Source organism: Pongo pygmaeus, chromosome 16 (genome assembly GCF_028885625.2).
Source record: "Pongo pygmaeus isolate AG05252 chromosome 16, NHGRI_mPonPyg2-v2.0_pri, whole genome shotgun sequence".
Lineage (NCBI taxonomy): Eukaryota > Metazoa > Chordata > Mammalia > Primates > Hominidae > Pongo > Pongo pygmaeus.
This window is the reverse complement of record NC_072389.2, coordinates 24289934-24309070: the sequence shown is the minus strand read 5'-3', so window position 1 is coordinate 24309070 and position 19137 is coordinate 24289934. Positions and strand designations below refer to the sequence as shown.

General features: G+C 42.8%; 1 protein-coding gene across 1 annotated transcript; it reads right to left on the bottom strand.

Annotated features, from left to right (window-relative positions):
• Positions 1 to 5255: 5255 nt before the first annotated feature.
• On the bottom strand, positions 5256 to 19091 carry LOC129028701 (E3 ubiquitin-protein ligase HERC2-like). Its single transcript, XM_054474351.2, has 7 exons — positions 18653 to 19091; positions 15021 to 15168; positions 13260 to 13402; positions 8214 to 8442; positions 7997 to 8121; positions 6451 to 6629; positions 5256 to 5406 (listed from the first exon to the last, which is right to left on the bottom strand). The coding sequence occupies exons 3-7, from the start codon at positions 13266 to 13268 to the stop codon at positions 5256 to 5258; spliced, it is 693 nt and encodes a 230-aa protein (XP_054330326.1). The 5' UTR covers positions 13269 to 13402; positions 15021 to 15168; positions 18653 to 19091.
• Between the last annotated feature and the right edge of the window lie 46 nt (positions 19092 to 19137).

Here is a 19137-nt window from a genome sequence, read left to right as displayed (position 1 = left end):
CCCAAAGAAGGCAGTCCTCACATTTGAACTCTGTCTGGAGAAGGGCTGGGTCTCCTTCCTGAGTGGTACGTTTGACTTCACCAGCCTGGCCCTCAGTCAAGCTGGCTGTCCAGGCCCGCCACACCTCAGGGTGGGTGACCAGAGGCGGTGGTGCCATAAAACACATTTCCTGGGAGATCCACCCCCAAAGCTCAAAACATTCCAGGGCTGGTGAGTTGGGCAAGCCCCCTTCCCTCTCAGCCCAGTTTCCCCACCTCTACAACAGCTGTGCTGGTGGAGACTTCTCCCTGAGACTGAGCCACAGATTTTCTCCTGGGTGCCTACACCACCCACGTTGCCGGCTCCTCTGTGCCCACTCTTCAAGAAAGTCAGCTCTCAGGTAAGGAAGGTGCCTTGGCTCTATCAGGAGCAGGAGCCGGTGCACCCCCAGCCTCCCAGACCAGTGGGGATGGCCCGGGCTGCCTACAAAGCTGCTGCCCAGCCCAGAGACACCCACCTGGGAGGGTGGCCCTGGCCCTCGCAGCGGCTCTGAGAAGAGGCGGCCCCCACTCCAAAACTGGCAGAGCCACCCATGCCTTCCCTCAGCCCAAAGAGGCTTTTAGGAAAATGAATCATCTCAGGTTCAAACCCATGGGGTTGCAGAAAGACAAGAAAGTGCGGGGCGAGCTGGCGTGAGGGAGCGCTGCTCCGTGCAGACTTTGCAGGGAGGGCACTTAGGAAAAGGGACTGGAGTCTGGGAGGGTGACTAGCTCAGGGTTAAAGGGAGGGGATGGAGCTGGAGTGAGCTGGCCTTGTCCTCCCCCTTGGGCCTTCCAGCCTGGGCTCAGGCGATTCAAAGGAGCGAGCACCTCCCTCTCCCGGCCAGGGAGTTCTTGCCACATTCTTCAATCAGTACCATTCCCTTGGGGGCTGGGTGACAGCACCCACCTCCAGACCTGGCTGGAACTGCTGTCTCAATTCTAGATCCAAAAGAACTTCTGGCAGCTTCTCCATCTCCCTCTCAGTCCAGCCTCACCTCTTTACCCGTGGAGGAGCTCCAACAGCAAATCTCGCAACTGGAGGAACAAGGCAGGAAGGGCAGGGTCTGAAGAAGGAACCACCTTCAAAACGCAACTCTGCCACCTTCTCTCCAGGACTCTCAGGCTTGCTTTCCTATTGCGCCCTCAACATCCTTTTGCTATAATCTGGCATGTTGACGTATAGTCTTTAAAAGCAACAACACTGTTGACGTGGAGCAGACTTCCCATTTGGGATGGTCTGGAGAAGTTAGGTTTGAGGGCATCCTCTCTTCTGCAAACTGCAGCAGTAATAGATGAGATTATACAAAGTAAATAAAGGCCGCACGCGGTGGTCACACCTGTAATCCTGTAATCCCAGCACTCTGGGAGGCTGAGGTAGGAGGATCACTTGAAGCCAGGAGTTCGAGACCAGCCTGGCCAATATGGCAACACCCTGTCTCTACTAAAAATATAAAAATTAGCTGGGCATAGTGGTGCACACCTGTGGTCCCAGCTACTCAGGAGGCTGAGGCAGGAGAATCACTTGAACCCGCGAGGCAGAGGTTGCAGTGAAACGAGATCCCGCCACTGCATTCCAGCCTGGGTGACAGAGTGAGACTCCATCTCAAAAAAAAATAAAAATAAAAAATAAAGTACATAAAAAAGACATGCCCAGGCTGAAAAATAAGTTAATCTTTATCTTCATGAACGAAAAGCAGAAAAGAAATGCAAAGTGGTTGGAGGCTGAAGAGCCTGGACCCTGCTGGGCTTTGGGAACCAATGATGGTGGCAGGTCCTTTGGGATAAAGAGGGACCAAATGACTCCTAGCTAGAAGCTGGGAGCTTGGGTATACCCCAGTACTTGAAAGGATGCTGGCCGGGCGCAGTGGCTAATGCCTGTAATACCAGCACTTTGGGAGGCCGAGGGAAAGTAACTCTTACATCAGTGTGAAAGCAAATCAGACAGGACAGGGGAACATGGAGGGGAGGAGAGCCAAACCAGGGCCTGGTTCCACCCGCCCCATTGGGCCAGAAGCACAAGTGGTTCTCTGCACAACATCAAGAGCGAGGACATGCTTTCAGCTCCACTTTAACTCAGGTTCCTAATGTGACAGCAGGCTTGTCAATCCCACTTGCCCCCGTGGCTCACACCAGAAAACCACCAGCAGTGTGAGTAAGGACAGAAGCAGGAGACAGAGGAGCCAGGGTTTGGGAATCCCACAGCAACCCACAGGCCCTCATCACACACGGCAATGATGTGCCCTCACTGGGCTCACCACCACCACCAGACAGCACCTTCACTACCTGATAACCTGCCTGGGTAACACCACTGTAACACAAGAAACAGGTCTAGAATCTAGCATGTATGCTACACCTGAAGGAGCAAAAGACGGTAATAAAATACGATAAAATTTTTATTTCTTTAATATAAAATTTAGAGCCATAATCAAAATGTGTAATTCTGATGGGGTTCACTACTTATGAAAACTTCACAGCCCTCTATTTTCAAATGTAAATGGTATTCCACGGCTCCTCGCCAGCATGTAACTAGAGTTACTCTGAAATCCGTTTCATGGCTTATTTTTGGCAAGCGGCGATTTCTTCAACCCACGTTTTCCAAGGGAAAAAAGGACATGAAATGTTTCCAAAAGTTTCTTACAATCTTTAGATAAACTACTGCTCAACAACTGCATCCTCCAAGTCAACACATCAAGAATCCTTCAATCACAAACACTTAAGGTGAGAAAACGGTGTCTATCCATGCGGGAGAGGGACACGTTATCCATGCTTATGAAGACAGCCTGGATATCGGCTACTGAAAAACTGTGAATGCATCTTCCTTTTTCTACTTTCCAAAATTTTTGTGAGGTGATACTTATTTCTATGTTTGTTTCTATTCTTTTTATTTTGTATTTTTTAGTAGGTACATCCTTATTACAAATCTACTGTAGAACCAATGTCCCATACAGGACTCCACGTGCCACAGGAACCAAAAAGTCACATGCAGCGAAGATGAAGACACAGCAGACAACCTGTGTGGACACCACAGAGCCACCTGCCCAGGACACCAGTGGAGCCACAGGTGCAATTCAAAATGTTCTTAGTCGTATTAATAAACATGGCCAGGTGCGGTGGCTCATGCCTGTAATCCCAACACTTTGGGAGGCTGAGGCGGGCAGATTACCTGAGGTTGGGAGTTCAATACCATCCCGGCCAACATCGTGAAACCCCATCTCTACTAAAAATACACAAATTAGCCAGGTATGGTGGCATGCATCTGTAGTCCCAGCCACTCAGGAGGTTGAGGCAGAAGAATCATTTGAACCCAGGGGGCAGAGGCTGCAGTGAGCTGAGATTGTGCCACTGCACTCCAGTCCAGGCAACAGAGTGAGTCTCCATCTCAGGGGGAAAAAAAATTGTTCTTAGTCACATTAATAAAAGTAAACACACACACACGCACACACACACACACACACATAAAATTAATTGTAATAATGGCCAGGTGCAGTGGCTCATGCCTGTAATCCCAGCACTTTGGGAGGCCAAGGTGGGCAGATTACTTGAGATCAGGAGTTCGACACCAGCCTGGCCAACGTGGTGAAACTCTTGTCTCTACAAAAATACAAAAATCAGCCAGGCGTGGTGGTGTACATCCATAGTCCCAGCTGCTCGGGAGGCTGAAGAAGAAGAATTACTTGAACCCAAGAGGCGGAGGTTGCAGTGAGCCAAGATTGCACCACTGCACTCTGGCCTGGGCAACAGAGCAAGACTCCATCTCAAAAATAAAAAATAATTTTAATAATGTATCATACTTATCCCAACAGACTGAAAATCTTACCATTTCAACATGAAATATAAGAAAAATGATTGAGATATTTTACATAGGTTATTTCATATTAAGTCCTCAAAAACCATCAGCATAGCTTACATATGTAGCACATTTCAATTTGCAGTGAAATTTGCATTGAAAATATCTGATCTGCACTTAGACTCATAAAATACATAGTTGACAAAGTAGACTCACATGGCCAAGTGACATTCTTAAATGCTTTCTAATAACAGAATCAAGTTTTTAAACCTGCATTTTAATTAATAAAAATTAGATAAAATATTCAGTGTCTCAGCTACGACGGACACACTTCAAGTGCTGATCAGCAAACGGTGTGAGTGCCGGCCAGACTAGCCAATGCAGGCTACACCGCTGCAGCTGAAACAGGCCAGTCTCTCTGCGCACGGGAACAGTCTGAGCAAGCAGGAGATGGGGAAACGGGCACCGCCCTCATGAGAACAAAGGACCCACAACAGGAACCCTGCACTCACCCCCTGCCAAAGACACCAACAGCCCATGACGCAGCCTCCTCACAAAAGGGAGAGGCATTCAAGAACTTAGAAAATCACCTCTTCCTGGAAAATGCTCATTTTAAAACTTTGCATGTAACTTTACATTTTAATTACAAGGTTTTTAACATCCATTTTCTCCTGTCTTCTTAACTCTGTGAAAGTAAACACAGCTTTTATTCTTACTCCTATAGTTACTGTGTTGGAAGTTCACCTATGTGAACAAGCTGTTGCAACTGAAATTTTCTGAGAACAAATCTCCAGCTCTTTCCATTAACACAAACTGTATTAAGTTTAGTTCTCTAATTTCCATTGCTTAAAGGCCAGAATGTGTGAAATATGCATTATCAGATTAGAAAAACAAACAAACACCAGAAAAACATTTTGCAAAATAGCATTTGCTAAACTCTATGATAGAAACTAGCTTTAAAACTTCCTGTTTCAAAATTTCACTGTGTGTCCACTAAGTTAGTTTTTCTGGCTGTGGACAGCAGGCCCACCGCACGCTGCAGGCCCACCGCACACCGCAGATGCACCCCATGACACAGGCCCACCGCACGCCGCAGGCCCACCCCATGCCACAGGCCCTCCCCATGCCACAGGCCCACCCCACGACACAGGCCCACCCCACGCCGCAGACGCACCCCACGCCGCAGGCCCACCGCACGCCGAAGGCCCACCCCACGCCACAGATGCACCATGCCCCCCATGAACAGGCCAGCTGAGAGCTGCAGCCACTGCCCAGGGCTCCCTGCTCTGTGCTCAGCTGCCTGATCCAACCTGTCAGGGCTCTGCTTTCTCTATGTGTAGAAACAAAAAACCAGGAGCACGATGTGACAAAAAGCAGATTTTTATTAAACAGAGGTACATATGTGTTTCATTTTCTAATAAATCTCTTTCACAAATCACCTTGTTTCTTCACTCTTCTTGAATGATCATTTTTAGACAACACTGTCTGACTGTTTTGGCTTCTGCTAAAGTTAGTCTCTGTTCACAGGCTGAGTCTGACTTCTCCCACCTCCTCCTAGTCAGGCCTTCCAAAACAATGCTCACCATTCTTTCACATTGACTTTGGTTTTGAAAAGAAAAGTTATCTTACAAAGTAGTATGTAAAACTCTGTAATATATGAAGTGAGGCAATGATACAATCAGTTTTAAAAATAACCTTCCATGATGATTTTCATTTACATCCACCTGCTTGTTAGCAAGAATCTTTTTACAGGTTTACTGCACACCCAATTTCTCTTCTGGAAAAACTTTTGAACATCATCATGCCCTCGCCCTCCAACTTCTCCTCTCACCTATATTTAAAAGGGTCTGCTCTTTACCCTAAAATCTATACTAGGTAATTTTCAGAATATTCCTTCAATCACCAAACAAAGTTTTGAGATCCTCGTGCTGGATTTCACTATCTTAATATGAAAACCAATAATCACCTATTAAAATTCAATACAGGCCAGGCACAGTGGCTAACGCCTGTAATCCCAACATCTGGAGAGGCCAAGGCAGGTGGATCACCTGAGGTCAGGAGTTTGAGACCAGCCTGACCAATATGGTAAAACCCCATCTCTACTAAAAACACAAAAATGAGTCAGGTGTGGTTGCAGACACCTCTAGTCCCAGCTACTTGGGAGGCTGAGGCAGGAGAATAGCTTGAACCCAGGAGGTGGAGGTTGCAGTGAGCCAAGATCATTGACACTGCACTCCAGCCTGGACGATAGAGAGAGACTCCGTCACAAAAAAAAAAAAAAAGTTAGTAAGTAAAATAAATAGGCCAGGCGTGGTGGCTAATGCCTGTAATCCGAACATTTTGGGAGGCCAAGGTGGGTGGATCACCTGAGGTCGGGAGTTCAAGACCAGCCTGACCAACATGAAGAAACCCCATCTCTACTAAAACTACAAAATTAGTGGGGCGTGGTGGCGCACGCCAGTAATCCCAGCTGCTCGAGAGGCTGAGGCAGGAGAATTACTTGAACCTGGGAGGTGGAGGTTGCGGTGAGTCAAGATCGCGCCACCGCACTCCGGCCTGGGCAACAAGAGCGAAACTCTGTCTCAAAAATACAAAAAAAAGTAAATAAATAAAACACAATACAATACAGCTAATACGATTTACCTAAGACGCTGTTGTATGAGCTGAACCAGAGGCAAACACTGTTTGCCAGAAGACTCACAGATCCCCGTATTAATAAGGTCTTTATCCAATGGAGTCCTGTTTCTATGAAATGCTGAGGCATTTGCTTCCTGTTCATCAATTTCTTTTTCCTTCTGTGCTTCTTTTTTGGCTTCAATATCCTGTAATTCATAAACAGAAATTGTTTACAAGTGATCTCATTACCAGGTGTGAAGACACAGGCTGGCTGAGCCCTGACCCCAGTGCCAAGCTATCCCAGTCTCTGTGGCTGCCGCACACACCTACCCACAGGCCTCCACCTGCCCTGTTGGAAACCCCAACTCAGTTGTGCAGTTTCAAACAGTGTCTTCTGTTTACAGATCCAAGGTCCAGGCTGCCTCTGCTGATGCTCTCCAGCCTCCTTCCGTGAAGTCCCTAAAATCCTTAACCCTGCTACTGGCTCTCACAAAACCCAATGTGATCTGCCCCACACACGCAGCATCTAGCTGCTCTGTAAGGACAAGAATGAGCTGGAATTCTCACACACAAAAGTCCTGTTTCAAATGTAAATGGCAGAGCCACTTTGGGAAACTATGAACACACACTGACCCCAGAACCTAACAAATTCCACTCCAAGTGTTTACCCAAAGGGAAGACATATGTTCACTAAAGTACTTGTTCACAGCACAATCGTAGCAGCTCTACACAGCTAAAAACCAGAAAGCCTGGACGTGGTGGCTCATGCTTGTAATCCCAACACTTTGGGAGGCCAAGGTGGGGGGATCATGAGCCCAGGAGTTGGAGACCAGCCTGTGCAACACAGTAACACCTTGTCTCTACAAAAAAAAATCAGAAAACTAGCCCGGCATGGTGACATGCCTGTGGTCCCTGCAACATAGGAGGCTGAGGTGGGAGGATCCTGTGAGCCTAGGAGGACAAGGCTGCCGTGAGCCAAGATCAGGTCACTGTATACAGCCTGGGTGACAGAGCAAGACCCTGTCTCAAAAAAAAAAAAAAAGAAAACTAAAACCAAAAACAATTTAATGTCCTTCAATAGGAGAATGAACTAACAAAGAGTACTACACCCAGAAAATGGAAAACTTCCCAATAATAAAAACGAAGTCACAATAGACACATCAGTGAGTGAATCTGAAAATCATTCTCCAAGGCCAGGCAGGAACGAGTGCATACTATACAGTTATATTGCTGCGACACTCAGAGCAGGCGAAATGCATCTCATCTGAGGGCAGGGGAGTATCCTGGCTGCAAGTGCCAAGGGCACAGGGATCTTTCCGGGTGACGGGAATGGTCTACCTGAGTAACAGGTTATCTGTTAACTTCACTGAAACAGGCAACATGCAGTATTTTATCACAATTAAATCATCTCAATAATTTTTAAAATTAGCACATAAAAGAATTTTAATTTAAGAAAATACTTGGATATGATAAAAGTTGAGTGTTTTACTGTGTTCTGTTATTCTTCACATGTGTGAGTGTGTATTTCCGATCTCAGTGCACCACCAGGTCACGTGTGCCTCCAAAGCCATACCTGGATCTCTGCAGTAATGGCTGCATGTAAGGCTGACTCCAACCCTCCAGCAGCCATCAAGCTGCCCACCAGAAGATCAATCATGAATCGACGACCTGGACTTATGTTCACTTCATTGCCTGAAACTGAACTAGAAAGTGTGTGCCAATTTGAGTGAAACGCCATCCCCTCCCAGCACCCTGACCCATGCCGTCTCCTGTTCCTTCCCCGAGCCCACCTGCGCAGGGCAGGAGAGCAGAGAGCGCCCGGGCCTGCTTCTCAGTGGTGGGCAGCAGCACGGACCAGCCACTCTGCAGCATGGCCTGGGAGGCTGAATGCACGGTGCTCAGCACGCCTGTGCTGCTGGCCAGGGTCACCACCGTCTGCTTCAGGCTGTTCAGGAGGATGCTGCCCAGACCTAAACCAAGGAATTCCGGGTCAACCTGGTGACTAATGGCAGCATGCAACTGAAAGGAGAAAAACAATTTTCACTTAGAACCCCTAAAAATGAGTGAATTTCAAAGTCTTATTAAACATCAAATAAAACTCAATTTGAAGTATTATTTAAATAGACAAAATAACTTCTCAGCTTATGTATTTTTAAAAACTGGACTAAAAAAACTCTTACCCACAATAGTTGAAGTATTTTCTAGAGGAATTTTTGTAACCCCACTATGAACACATATATGGAAAAGCTCAAGATCAGCAGAAGAGCTAAACAACTAGCAACAGCAACCTCCACCCCACCCCAACCATCTGCACCAAACACAAATAATGGCTACAATGTAACCACAAAAGCTGCCACAGGCGGTGGCTCATGCCTGTAATCCCAGCACTTTGGGAGGCCAAGGTGGAAAGATTACTTGAGATCAGGAGTTCAAGACCAGCCTGGCCAACATGATGAAACCCCATCTCTATGAAAAAATCAGCCAAGTGTGATGGTACACACCTGTAGTCCCAGCTACTTGGGAGGCTGAGACAGGAGAATCACTTGAACCTGGCAGGCCAAGACTGCACCACTGCATTCCAGCTAGGGTGACAAAGTGACACCCTGTCTTAAAAAAAAAAAAAAAAGCTGCTAAAAATTAGATTGTGGAGCTGAGAGTACACAAGGACACTCCTCAAGTGCAAAACTGAAATTCACATGGGCACACACAGCAGGAATCAAGAGGTTCCAGGCTGTGAAAGCAGAGCCAAGCCGCCAGGCTTCAGCACAACCTCCCACACGGGAAGGCACACAACGACCCACTGAACCCGAGCTTCCTGCAGAAGGCTGGGAGCCACTCAGGATCACCTGCCTGCCAGCCAACCACAGCCAGGGGGCAACACACTGCCCGTCCCAGGCTCTGGGTAGCAAGAGGCCCCACGAGAAATCAGAGACCCGGCCTTGCCCTGGGAGTAGAAGTGAAATCAAAAGCACACCACTCATCTAGGTATAGATATCACAGGTCAGGAAATGACCACCAAAACTCACCTAGAGTCTGTGAAACCTACAGAACCCTCAGGACCCCGGAGAGGCAAATGCAAAACCATATGCTGGGACACCTCGACAGCCTAAGACATACACGAGGCCACGCCCCACAGCACCGACCAGAACAGAAACATCACTGAAAACCAGAAGGGGCAGCAAACACCTGGGGTGCACCCACGCAAATGCCAGGATGCCACAGGTATAGTGATAAATGAGTGCTACAGAGGACTAGAGAAACACACTTCAGACCTCTGCTCAGTTCATTACTGCAACTAAACACTACACTCAGTTCTGTACATTCTAGAAGCAGGGCAAAAAGGGGAGGGGCTGGAAGAGGGACATGACGGGTTGTTACACAGAAACCACTGTAATAAAAGGGAAAAATTACTATGTGGAGAAAACTGTGGTTCCTGTCATTAAGTTAGAGGGTTTTATTACAAAGACAACAGATGATGATCAAACACTTCAGGATAGAAGTATTAGAATAGCACAGAAGTATTCAGGATAGCATTTCAAAAATGGTATTTTGATTATTTTTTTAAAGACTTCTTTTAGAGATACATAATTATGAATGAAATGATGTGCTGTCTGTGTTTGCTTCAAAAATGCTCAGGGGGTAGTGGCAGTGGTGATGGTTTCAATGAAACAAGAATGGCCCTGGGTTGATAATTGTTGATACTGGATTATGGACATGACATGGGGGTTCATTACACTGTTTTCTCCTCTTTTAAATAGTTTGCAATTTTCTATGATTAAAAATAAAGTTACAGAAAAAGACTTAACAGGTGGGGCCACTCCCAATTAAGAGGGGAGTGTGATTAAAGAGGAAGCAAGAGGCAGCTTGCTGTGGGCAAGAAACAGCCTGAAAGTCAGTGTGCCTGGAGCATCCCACTCAAGGCAAAAAAAAAAAAAGGAGGTGGCCAGACATGAGGCTGGGGACCAGGAAAAGTAATACACTGCCAAGTCCCATTGGACGTATGAACCCACACAAATCTTTGAGTGATGGGGAGACATTTGGATATTCTGAACATTGCAAAGAAAGAATTAGACTTGGCCAGGTGCGGTGGCTCACACCTGTAATCCCGGCACTTTGTGGGGCCGAAGTGGGTGGATCACGAGCTCAGGAGATCGAGACCATCCTGGCTAACATGGTGAAACCCCGTCTCTACTAAAAATACAAAAAATTAGCCTGACGTGGTGGCACATGCCTGTAATCCAGCTATTCAGGAGGCTGAGGCAGGAGAATCGCTTGAACCCAGAAGGCGGAGGTTGCAGTGAGCAGAGATCGCACCACTGCACTCCAGCCTGGGCAACAGAGTGAGACTCTGTTTCAAAAAAAAACAAAAAGAATTAGACTTGTGCCCTACCTAGATAGACTGCTCTGGTGGCTGTGTTGTGTAGGGGTGGATTTGAGGGAAGCAATTCAGGAGCAAATTAGAAAGCTGTTGTAGGTGTCCTAGGAATTGATTTCAGGACCTGTACAAGGATGGCAGTTTGGATGGAGAGGAGGAGCTGGAACCAAGAAAGATTTTAGTAAATATAGTGGGCACAACTCAGTGGCTAATTACACATCAGAGAAGAATGAGAAGGAGCCAAGAAAGACTCCACGCTTCTAGTCTGGGGAACTGGATGGACTGCAATCCTATTAACGGAAAGAGGACATATAGGACTATCAACTGTCATCTAACTGTGTTTTGAAAACAAAAGATCTTGGTAGGACCCATCATTCTAGTCAGAGGACTCTGTGACCTGCCTTCTGTGACAACTACACACACTCTCTCTCAAGTGTCTCAAACTCTTTTCTTTCTATAGACTCCTTCCCTTACAGGATTGTAGGTGATCAGAGATGTGAGAAGGTTCCAGCAGCATTTAGCCTCATGCTTTCCTTGTACAGTTGGAAGGTCTACAGATACTGACTGACTTGTGCAAAACCCTATCTTTTTAATTTGTTTAAGACTGCCCTAACTTCAAAATGAAAAACAACAAACACATATATATACACTTTTCCATCAGCTTGACTACCAATCTTTGCTCCTTCTTTAGTACTCAAATACCCATTGCTCCATTTCCTTCTTTTTTGGAAATTTATTTCTGAAATATCCACAATGTTTTATTCTCTACCCTTTGAATGCTACTACTCTAAAATTCACTGAAAAAGTCTTTCTTGTTAATCAAAGCAGACTTTTCTCTTTCCTTGTCTTTCTGTGAGATTTGAATCCTATCTGCTGCTTGCCTCCTTAAACTCCTTCCTCCTTTGGTCTCTGGAATAATAAGCTTCCCTGGATCATACTCCTCCCTCTCTTCACTACTTTACTTCCTCACCATCTTCCTCTTTTGATTCCCCCTCTTCCTCTAAATCTCCAAGCTTCTTTCAGGAGCCCAACACTCTTCTCTTTTTACTCAAATACTGTGAAGCCATTCACCCTCACATGGTCCACAGTTTCTTCTGTGGTCACAGCCAGCACTGACAGTGCTCCACGTGGAGAAGTCTGTGCCTGTCATGAGTGTGATGTGTCAGCTATGTTGGCCCACATCACTTTGCCACATGTGCCTTCTCAAAGAGAAGTAACCCACACTGCCCTGGGGCTCACCACTGGGCTGGACCACAGTTAAAAGGGAGATTGACAAATAAGAGTGGGTTCTGAAAAGCACAGGAGGTTGTGAAGGGATCTAAAAGCAACAGTGCATGAAGACTGCTGAAAAGGCTAAGAATGATGAACTTGGGAAAGACAAAGCTCTCGGGATCCATGGCAGCTTTCTTCATATTTGTGAAAATTTGTCACATGGGATGGGGCATAGATGTATTTTTTTCTGCTTCAGAGAACACAAATTGGGAGGTCTATTCTGTCTCATCAGAAGAAAAAGATCTTGCAAATAACTTGTGTTGCTCAACACAAGAATGAGGTGTCTCTTAATGCAGTGAACTCTGCTCATTGCTGAAGGTGTTGAAGAAGAAATGCCTGCTCAGAGAGGGAAAGTGGCCAGATTACTGCTGAGACCCCTTTTCCCCTGATGCTCTGGGAATTGCTCTCTTCATCGATAGCCTGTCAGCACGAAAGACTTAACATGTTTGACATAGAACCAGCCGTTCTGTTCAATTACTTGAGTCTATCATTGGTGCTGTTGTTCTTACAGATTCCTGGACTAGAAATCTCAGAGCACCTTTGATTTCTTGCTCTCTTTTTGTCCCTATATAACTACCTCCAGAATGCTTCTTTGATTTCCTCTTGATTCTTAATTTCCACTGGCACTGTTACAATCCAGATCCATCAAATCACATGCAGATGGTAGTTATTGGATTTTTAAGTTGGAATGAACCCTGGAGAGATCAAGCCCAACCTGCTCCTTTTATAGGTAAGGAGAATAAGACACAGAAAAATTAGACTTGTCTAAGGTCATGTAGTTAGCAGGGGTGGTTCTAAGCTCCAATACTCTTAGTACCTTGTTCTTTCCATTTCCCTATGATCACTCAGGCGACTAATGCATTTCAACTTAACTGATTTTATAGAGACTGACCATGACTTACCCATGGAATGATTGGTTTATTTGTATGATATATGACGGTTCATGGTCAAATCACATGTGTTAAAACCTAGAAATTATCCCCAATCTCTTAAGGGTAGCAGACCACTGGATCTGCTTTGAGTTAAGTAACACTGTCTTTTCTGTGCTGCTCAGAGAAACTGCCAAAGGAGGACTGCTGAATTGTGAAATAAAGAAAAATTCTAGCCAGCTCAAGCTCTCTAGAGTCTGTAAATACAGGTCATTTGGATATTAAATGTATCACTGTACTCCAATGAGTACAAAAATTACATATATCATGTTAACTGGCTATGCCCTGATTACTCCCACAAAAGGTCCCGGAAGAACGTTGGTTCTTCTGTTGCTATTCTGGTCTCTTCTAGTTCTTGTGCTTGTTTCAGCCAAGGCAATTTCGCTTCCACTGGACTTTTTTTCTAAGAAAAAGAGAACATAAAGAATGAGCTAAATTACTATTAATCATTAAGGAGTTGGATAGATGATCATATTGGCTGAAAATTTCATTTATAAAGAGGTCATATTTTTCAAATGCAAGTTGAGTTCCTTAGTACAATACATTAGGTGGCTGCTGGAATGAATTAAACATTTCTGCTGTATTTTTTAAAAATTAGTACATTATTAAAATGCAACCAAAATGATCACACGATACAGTTGAATCTGCTGTCAAAGTTAACATAAAAATGCCTTTTATAAATCAATACCAATTTCTGTTGTTCATACTTTGAAGCTCTTACTTCAACCATACCAGCTAGCTATCTTTGGTCACATTTTATTTTTGCCCATGGAATGCAAAAATTAATAGAGAAAGGCAAATAACATGAAAGTTAAGAAAGTTGGGGGGGATGAAAGAATCTGTGTTATAGTTTACTCAAACTTTTACTATTGTTGTAGTTGTTGAGGGAGATGATTACCAATTACATCTGGCATGGAGGAACAAACTGTTGCCCCTTTCTGTCCTTTGAAGCCTCCTTGATGTGAAGAAGGGAATAATCTATCTATGAAGTGAGAAATAAAAATAAATTTAGGGTGCTTCAAGGAAACTATGGACACTATGAAAGTGGCTATGAAAGTATCATAAATGCAGAAGGAAGGAAAAAAGACTTCACTGATGGAGTTACGTAGTCAATGTTTGTACCTGTCATGGCAACTAGTGATTTTTCTGCAAGATAGACATACTCAAAAATATTTGTTGAATGACTAAGAGGCTATTTGTATGAATAATGAACCCAGAAATAACAAGAGAGTTTTACCATCCTCTCTCAAGTACTAAGGAGGAGTCCTTCTTACTAATAGTTGGGAATAATCTTTTCTCCCATTTCAAGATGGAAGATACTTTTCATGAGGATGGTTAACATTAAATAACATGGAAATAATTATGTACAGAGAAGATCATATATCACAGAGATGGTGCCAAATCCTCCTATCCATGGATGCTACCCATTTCTGCTCTTTCATGTGGAACAAATGTGAACTACTGGAGAGATTATAAATGCATCCATAGATCCCCACTGGGAACTGGAAGTTTTCATTCATTCCATGCATTAGTACACATGATAAAGATGACATCATTCCTCCCTCAAAATCTTACACTCCAGTGGAAAGGTAGCTATAAAGAAGAATGAGAATCTTGGGAAAAGAATAATTTCCTCCTCCTCCTCTACTTCTTCCTCCTTTTCTTGCTCTTCTGTCTTTTCCTCCTTCTACTTTTCCTTCCCCTCCTTTTTCAATCTCCCCCCTGCCATTCTTCTTTTTCTTCAAGGGAGGGACTGCATTTAATATGTCCACCAAGAAATGTTAGTATAAAACTAAATAGGAGCTACTCCATCTGTACTGAATCAACAGGAGCTCAGTTTTCCCTCCAGATGAATAATTCACATATATCTAACTTCCTTATCTAGATGGGAAGGTCTATTGCAATCTGTCAATAAAACAATTTTTATAAGAAAGTAGTAAGTTGAAAGGGAAATGCTACAATATTGGAATGGGAGCTGGAAATACCATTTGATTTGAATTTACAATGCACCACAGACTTACCTTTTGGTTTATAACACGGGATGGAAATGACACATTCTTCTTTGACGTGTAACTTCAGTTGTGGATCGCAGCCCCCAACATGCTCTCCACGGTGGTTAATACACACAACAACCCGGTACCGTAACCCTCAGCCACAAGTCACCATGCACTTCAAAGAAGAAAAGAGAAGCCAATGCATTTCTTTTAAGACAACCACAAAGGCATTATTGTATCATATGCAAAGGAGAGCCATGAACTACATAAATATTAAACACAAAAGACTTTTAGACAAATATTATGTAAGGAAGGGTACAGAGGCTAATTTTCTGTGATGCTTGTATTTCAGGGCCCCTCTTTTGTACAACTTTGTTCCACTTCTCAATTCAAAAAGTATTTAAGGTGAGATCGTAATTCAAGAAAATTACAAATGCCTTGAAATCTTACTGCTCAAATATCAAAGAAACTTGTTAGAAGTTTTCTCAAGTTTGATTAAAAGTTTACATGACCCTACCCAAAATAATTTTTGAAGATGAATGAAACCTTTCTGAACTGTCAATAAAAATATAATACAATTCTGATGAATTATGCCAGAGGATTATTTTTCTATTCCATCTATAAAAGTCAGTCTTGCAAAACTGCTCTCATATAACGAGGCCATCAAAGAGTATTCAGCCAAACACTACAGAAAAAAATACTATCGATGTATCCCGATACATCTATAACTGCCACAGTTAAAGTTAATAAAAACATTATGCTATTTTTTCCTGAATTTTTGTGAAGTTTGTGTTGTCAGCATTTTTTTCTTGGATTATTTGTTTATGATTTGAAAGTTACTCTTGCCTATGAGTGGAATATTTTCATGTCATATAAAAATCTAGAATAGCTTTTCAAATTTATCTGTGTTATGGTTTGGCTCTGTGTCCCCACCCAAATCTCATCTTGAATTGTAATTCCCATAATCCCCACTTGTCATGGGAGGGGCCTGGTAGAGGTTCCAGAACTCCTCTGCGGAGCTGCATATGTCCTCGATGATGGAAAATCCTCATCACTGAGAATATATTTGATATTTGAAAAAAGTGAAAAGTATTAAGGGTGAAGTATGGTGAATGAGAAGAGCTAGTTAACATCCTCTACTCTGATAATATGCATAATGATGAAGTCGTGGTATTTATGGGGATGGAGGGTGATATAAAAGCTCTAAAGCCAACATAAAACATATGGCTAGGACTTCAGAGAGCTGAAAACAAGCTCTGCAGTTGTAGAAATAATGTTGATTGGGGGCTGAAAAAGTGAAAGTCCCTAATGTCTCGGTAACAAATCCTTTTGCAGCTGAGATGATATTTTTTGCTTTCAACAAAATAGAAAGAGGACTTAAATTGCCAGCAGAAAGATCCTTAAAAATAATTTTTGATGCTAGACCATTACATGAATTTTGGCACATAACTCAAGAGTTCAAAGAACAAAACGACCTTGCTAAAATAAAATCCTTCCATCCCGGTCTATTGATTTATGTGAACAAGCTTTCCCAGTGTACACATGCAAAGCCAAACAAAACAAAATAAGAAACCAATAGTAAAAATTAACAATAAAATCATTGCTGAACACATGGCTCATTCTGATGATGAATATATGGACTAGTTTTTAAGCTCCACTTATCTTCTATCAAGATATATTAATGCATGTACATGATGAACTAAGTGTGTATTCAAATGAAAATGCAATTTTTATGTGTTATTCTTATTTACCAAACTTTGAAATATATATATATATACGTTATTTTGACTGTGTATTAAAATTTACTCAATTCAGATGAACATTTTAAATACTTAGGGCCTTATGGCCACAGGAAAGTAAAATAAAGTAATTTCATTGATCATATATATTTTCTTGGAGAGAAGTAGAACAGTGTAATAAAAAAAGACTTTAAAGCATAAAAATACGTTATATTAGAATAAAATTCTGTGGGGAGAGTTGATTGTAAATGTGAGTTCAAAGGGAGAAATATGCACAACATCTAAATTGTTAAAGAAGAGGTCACCCCTGTATTTTTTAAATGAAAGATGGCAAAGACAGAAATTATCATGGCATTTAAATTCCACTAGACAGATTTTTTTGAATGCTGCAACACTCTTATTTTAAAATGTCAACATTCACAACATGTTGAAATGATATTCTTTGTAATTATTTAAACTTGTGATAGGAAATTTCAAATGTCAACCTAAATATATGTGAAGAAATGCATAATTCTCTAATCTTCTTTTTAGGGAGTATGTGACCAAAAATTAATTGATAACTTCTTCTGTAGCAAGTTTGAATAAAGTTCTACAGGGTGATGATGTTTAGTCTGGGGATATCAGAAAAAGATTGATATGGTCTTCACCTGACACTCACTTGTCCTTCAAGTTCAAGTGCTACCTCCTTTCTGAAGCTTTCCTGACACATTCAGGTGGAGTGAATCATTCCACCTTGTGTCTCTGAAGTACTAGGCACATGACGCTACTCATGCACAATACAATACTGTATCACAACGTTGTTTGCATGCATGTCTGTGCAACTAGATTCTAAGCTTTTGGGTGGTAGGAGCAAGTTGTATTTACTTCTTAGCACGGTAGCTGACGCATTGAATAAATACATGAATAGATATATTAATGCATGTATATGTTGAACTGAAATGTGGAAATCACTTAAGAAAGCTGGAGAAACTTGAGTCAACTACACCTCACTCTAGAAAATTAAAGGATTAAGATTAAATTATTAAATATCAATGTCTGCATTTTTCATCTTTGACTAATCCAGCTGCATTTTATTTGTTCTGGAGGCTTACTCAGTCATCTCTTTAGAAAGTGAAAACTACGCTAATTTGACATGAACCTTGTTATACCTCTGGGGTGTTTTCCTTCTTCTCTTTTCTTTTTTCATACAACTTGACCCCACCGATGATTTCTAAATAGGCTGCCCACCTCTGGTCTTTCCCAATGTTAGGCTATCTTGCCTCAATTAGTTAAAATATATTATGTCTCCACAAAAATTGTGAAGGTTCTTAGTAGCTACTGGATCAAGGACACACACTTTCATGTCATGTCAGCATTTCCAACTTCATCTCTCAGTTCTTAGTAACATGGGTCATCTCTTCAAATCTTCAACTTTGAGTCACTTCTTGTCATTACTGCCTTTGCTTAGCCATCTCTGTTTGGCCATCTCCCTAACACTAACCCTAACCCAGTGATGTTTCTCAGGTTCTTGTTTGTTTACATTCTTCAAAGAATTTAAACAATTTAAATTTTAATTCTTGCTTGTTTAAATTATTCAAAGATGGATTAGGCAACACAAGGGCAACAAATACTTCCTGATTGACTCTGCTTCAACATTTGTTCTTTACAGATTTGTTCTTTACGGTACTTAATATTAATTATGCTGATAATTACATGGAAATTTTATTATTAATGTCCTTAATATTAATTATTCTTGCGTACCTTGATGCTTCTGGTCTTTCTTACCTTGTCCTCCAACTGTCTTCCTAAGCTCTTTGGAGTAGGAACCATGCTCTTTTACCACTTTTTTTTGTCTCCGTGCTGTCTAGTACCATGGTGGGCATATAGAAAATACCCCTTAAAATATGAGAATTAATTAAAAGTGGCATTCTCAAATCTTACCTGAGACCCCTCCATAGCAATCCACTTGGGGCAATCAAACAGATTACAAGTTTGCATAACCTTGGGTTTGGGTGCGTACATGCACTTCCATTCTTCCGCCTGCAATATCTCTCCATGCATGGATTCCTCCACACACACAAAGCTCCGTCTCCGAATCCCTCCTCCACAGGACACGGAACATGCAGTCCAAGGATTATGTTCCCAGCTCAAAAGCAAACAAAATTATATTATTTGTTTGTTGTTTGTTTGAAGTTTGCAAAGATGGTGGCAAAAAGTATGGCCTTAAGGTATCAGGTGTGGTTCAGCTGAATGAGCCTGGGACTGGGAGTCATAAGACTTTACACTTTTTTTTTTTTTTTTGAGACAGAGTCTCGCTCTGTAACCCATGCTGGAGTGCAATGGTGCAATCTTGGCTCACTGCAACCTCTGCCTCCCGGGTTCAAGCAATTCTGCCTCAGCATCCCTACTAGCTGGGATTACAGGCA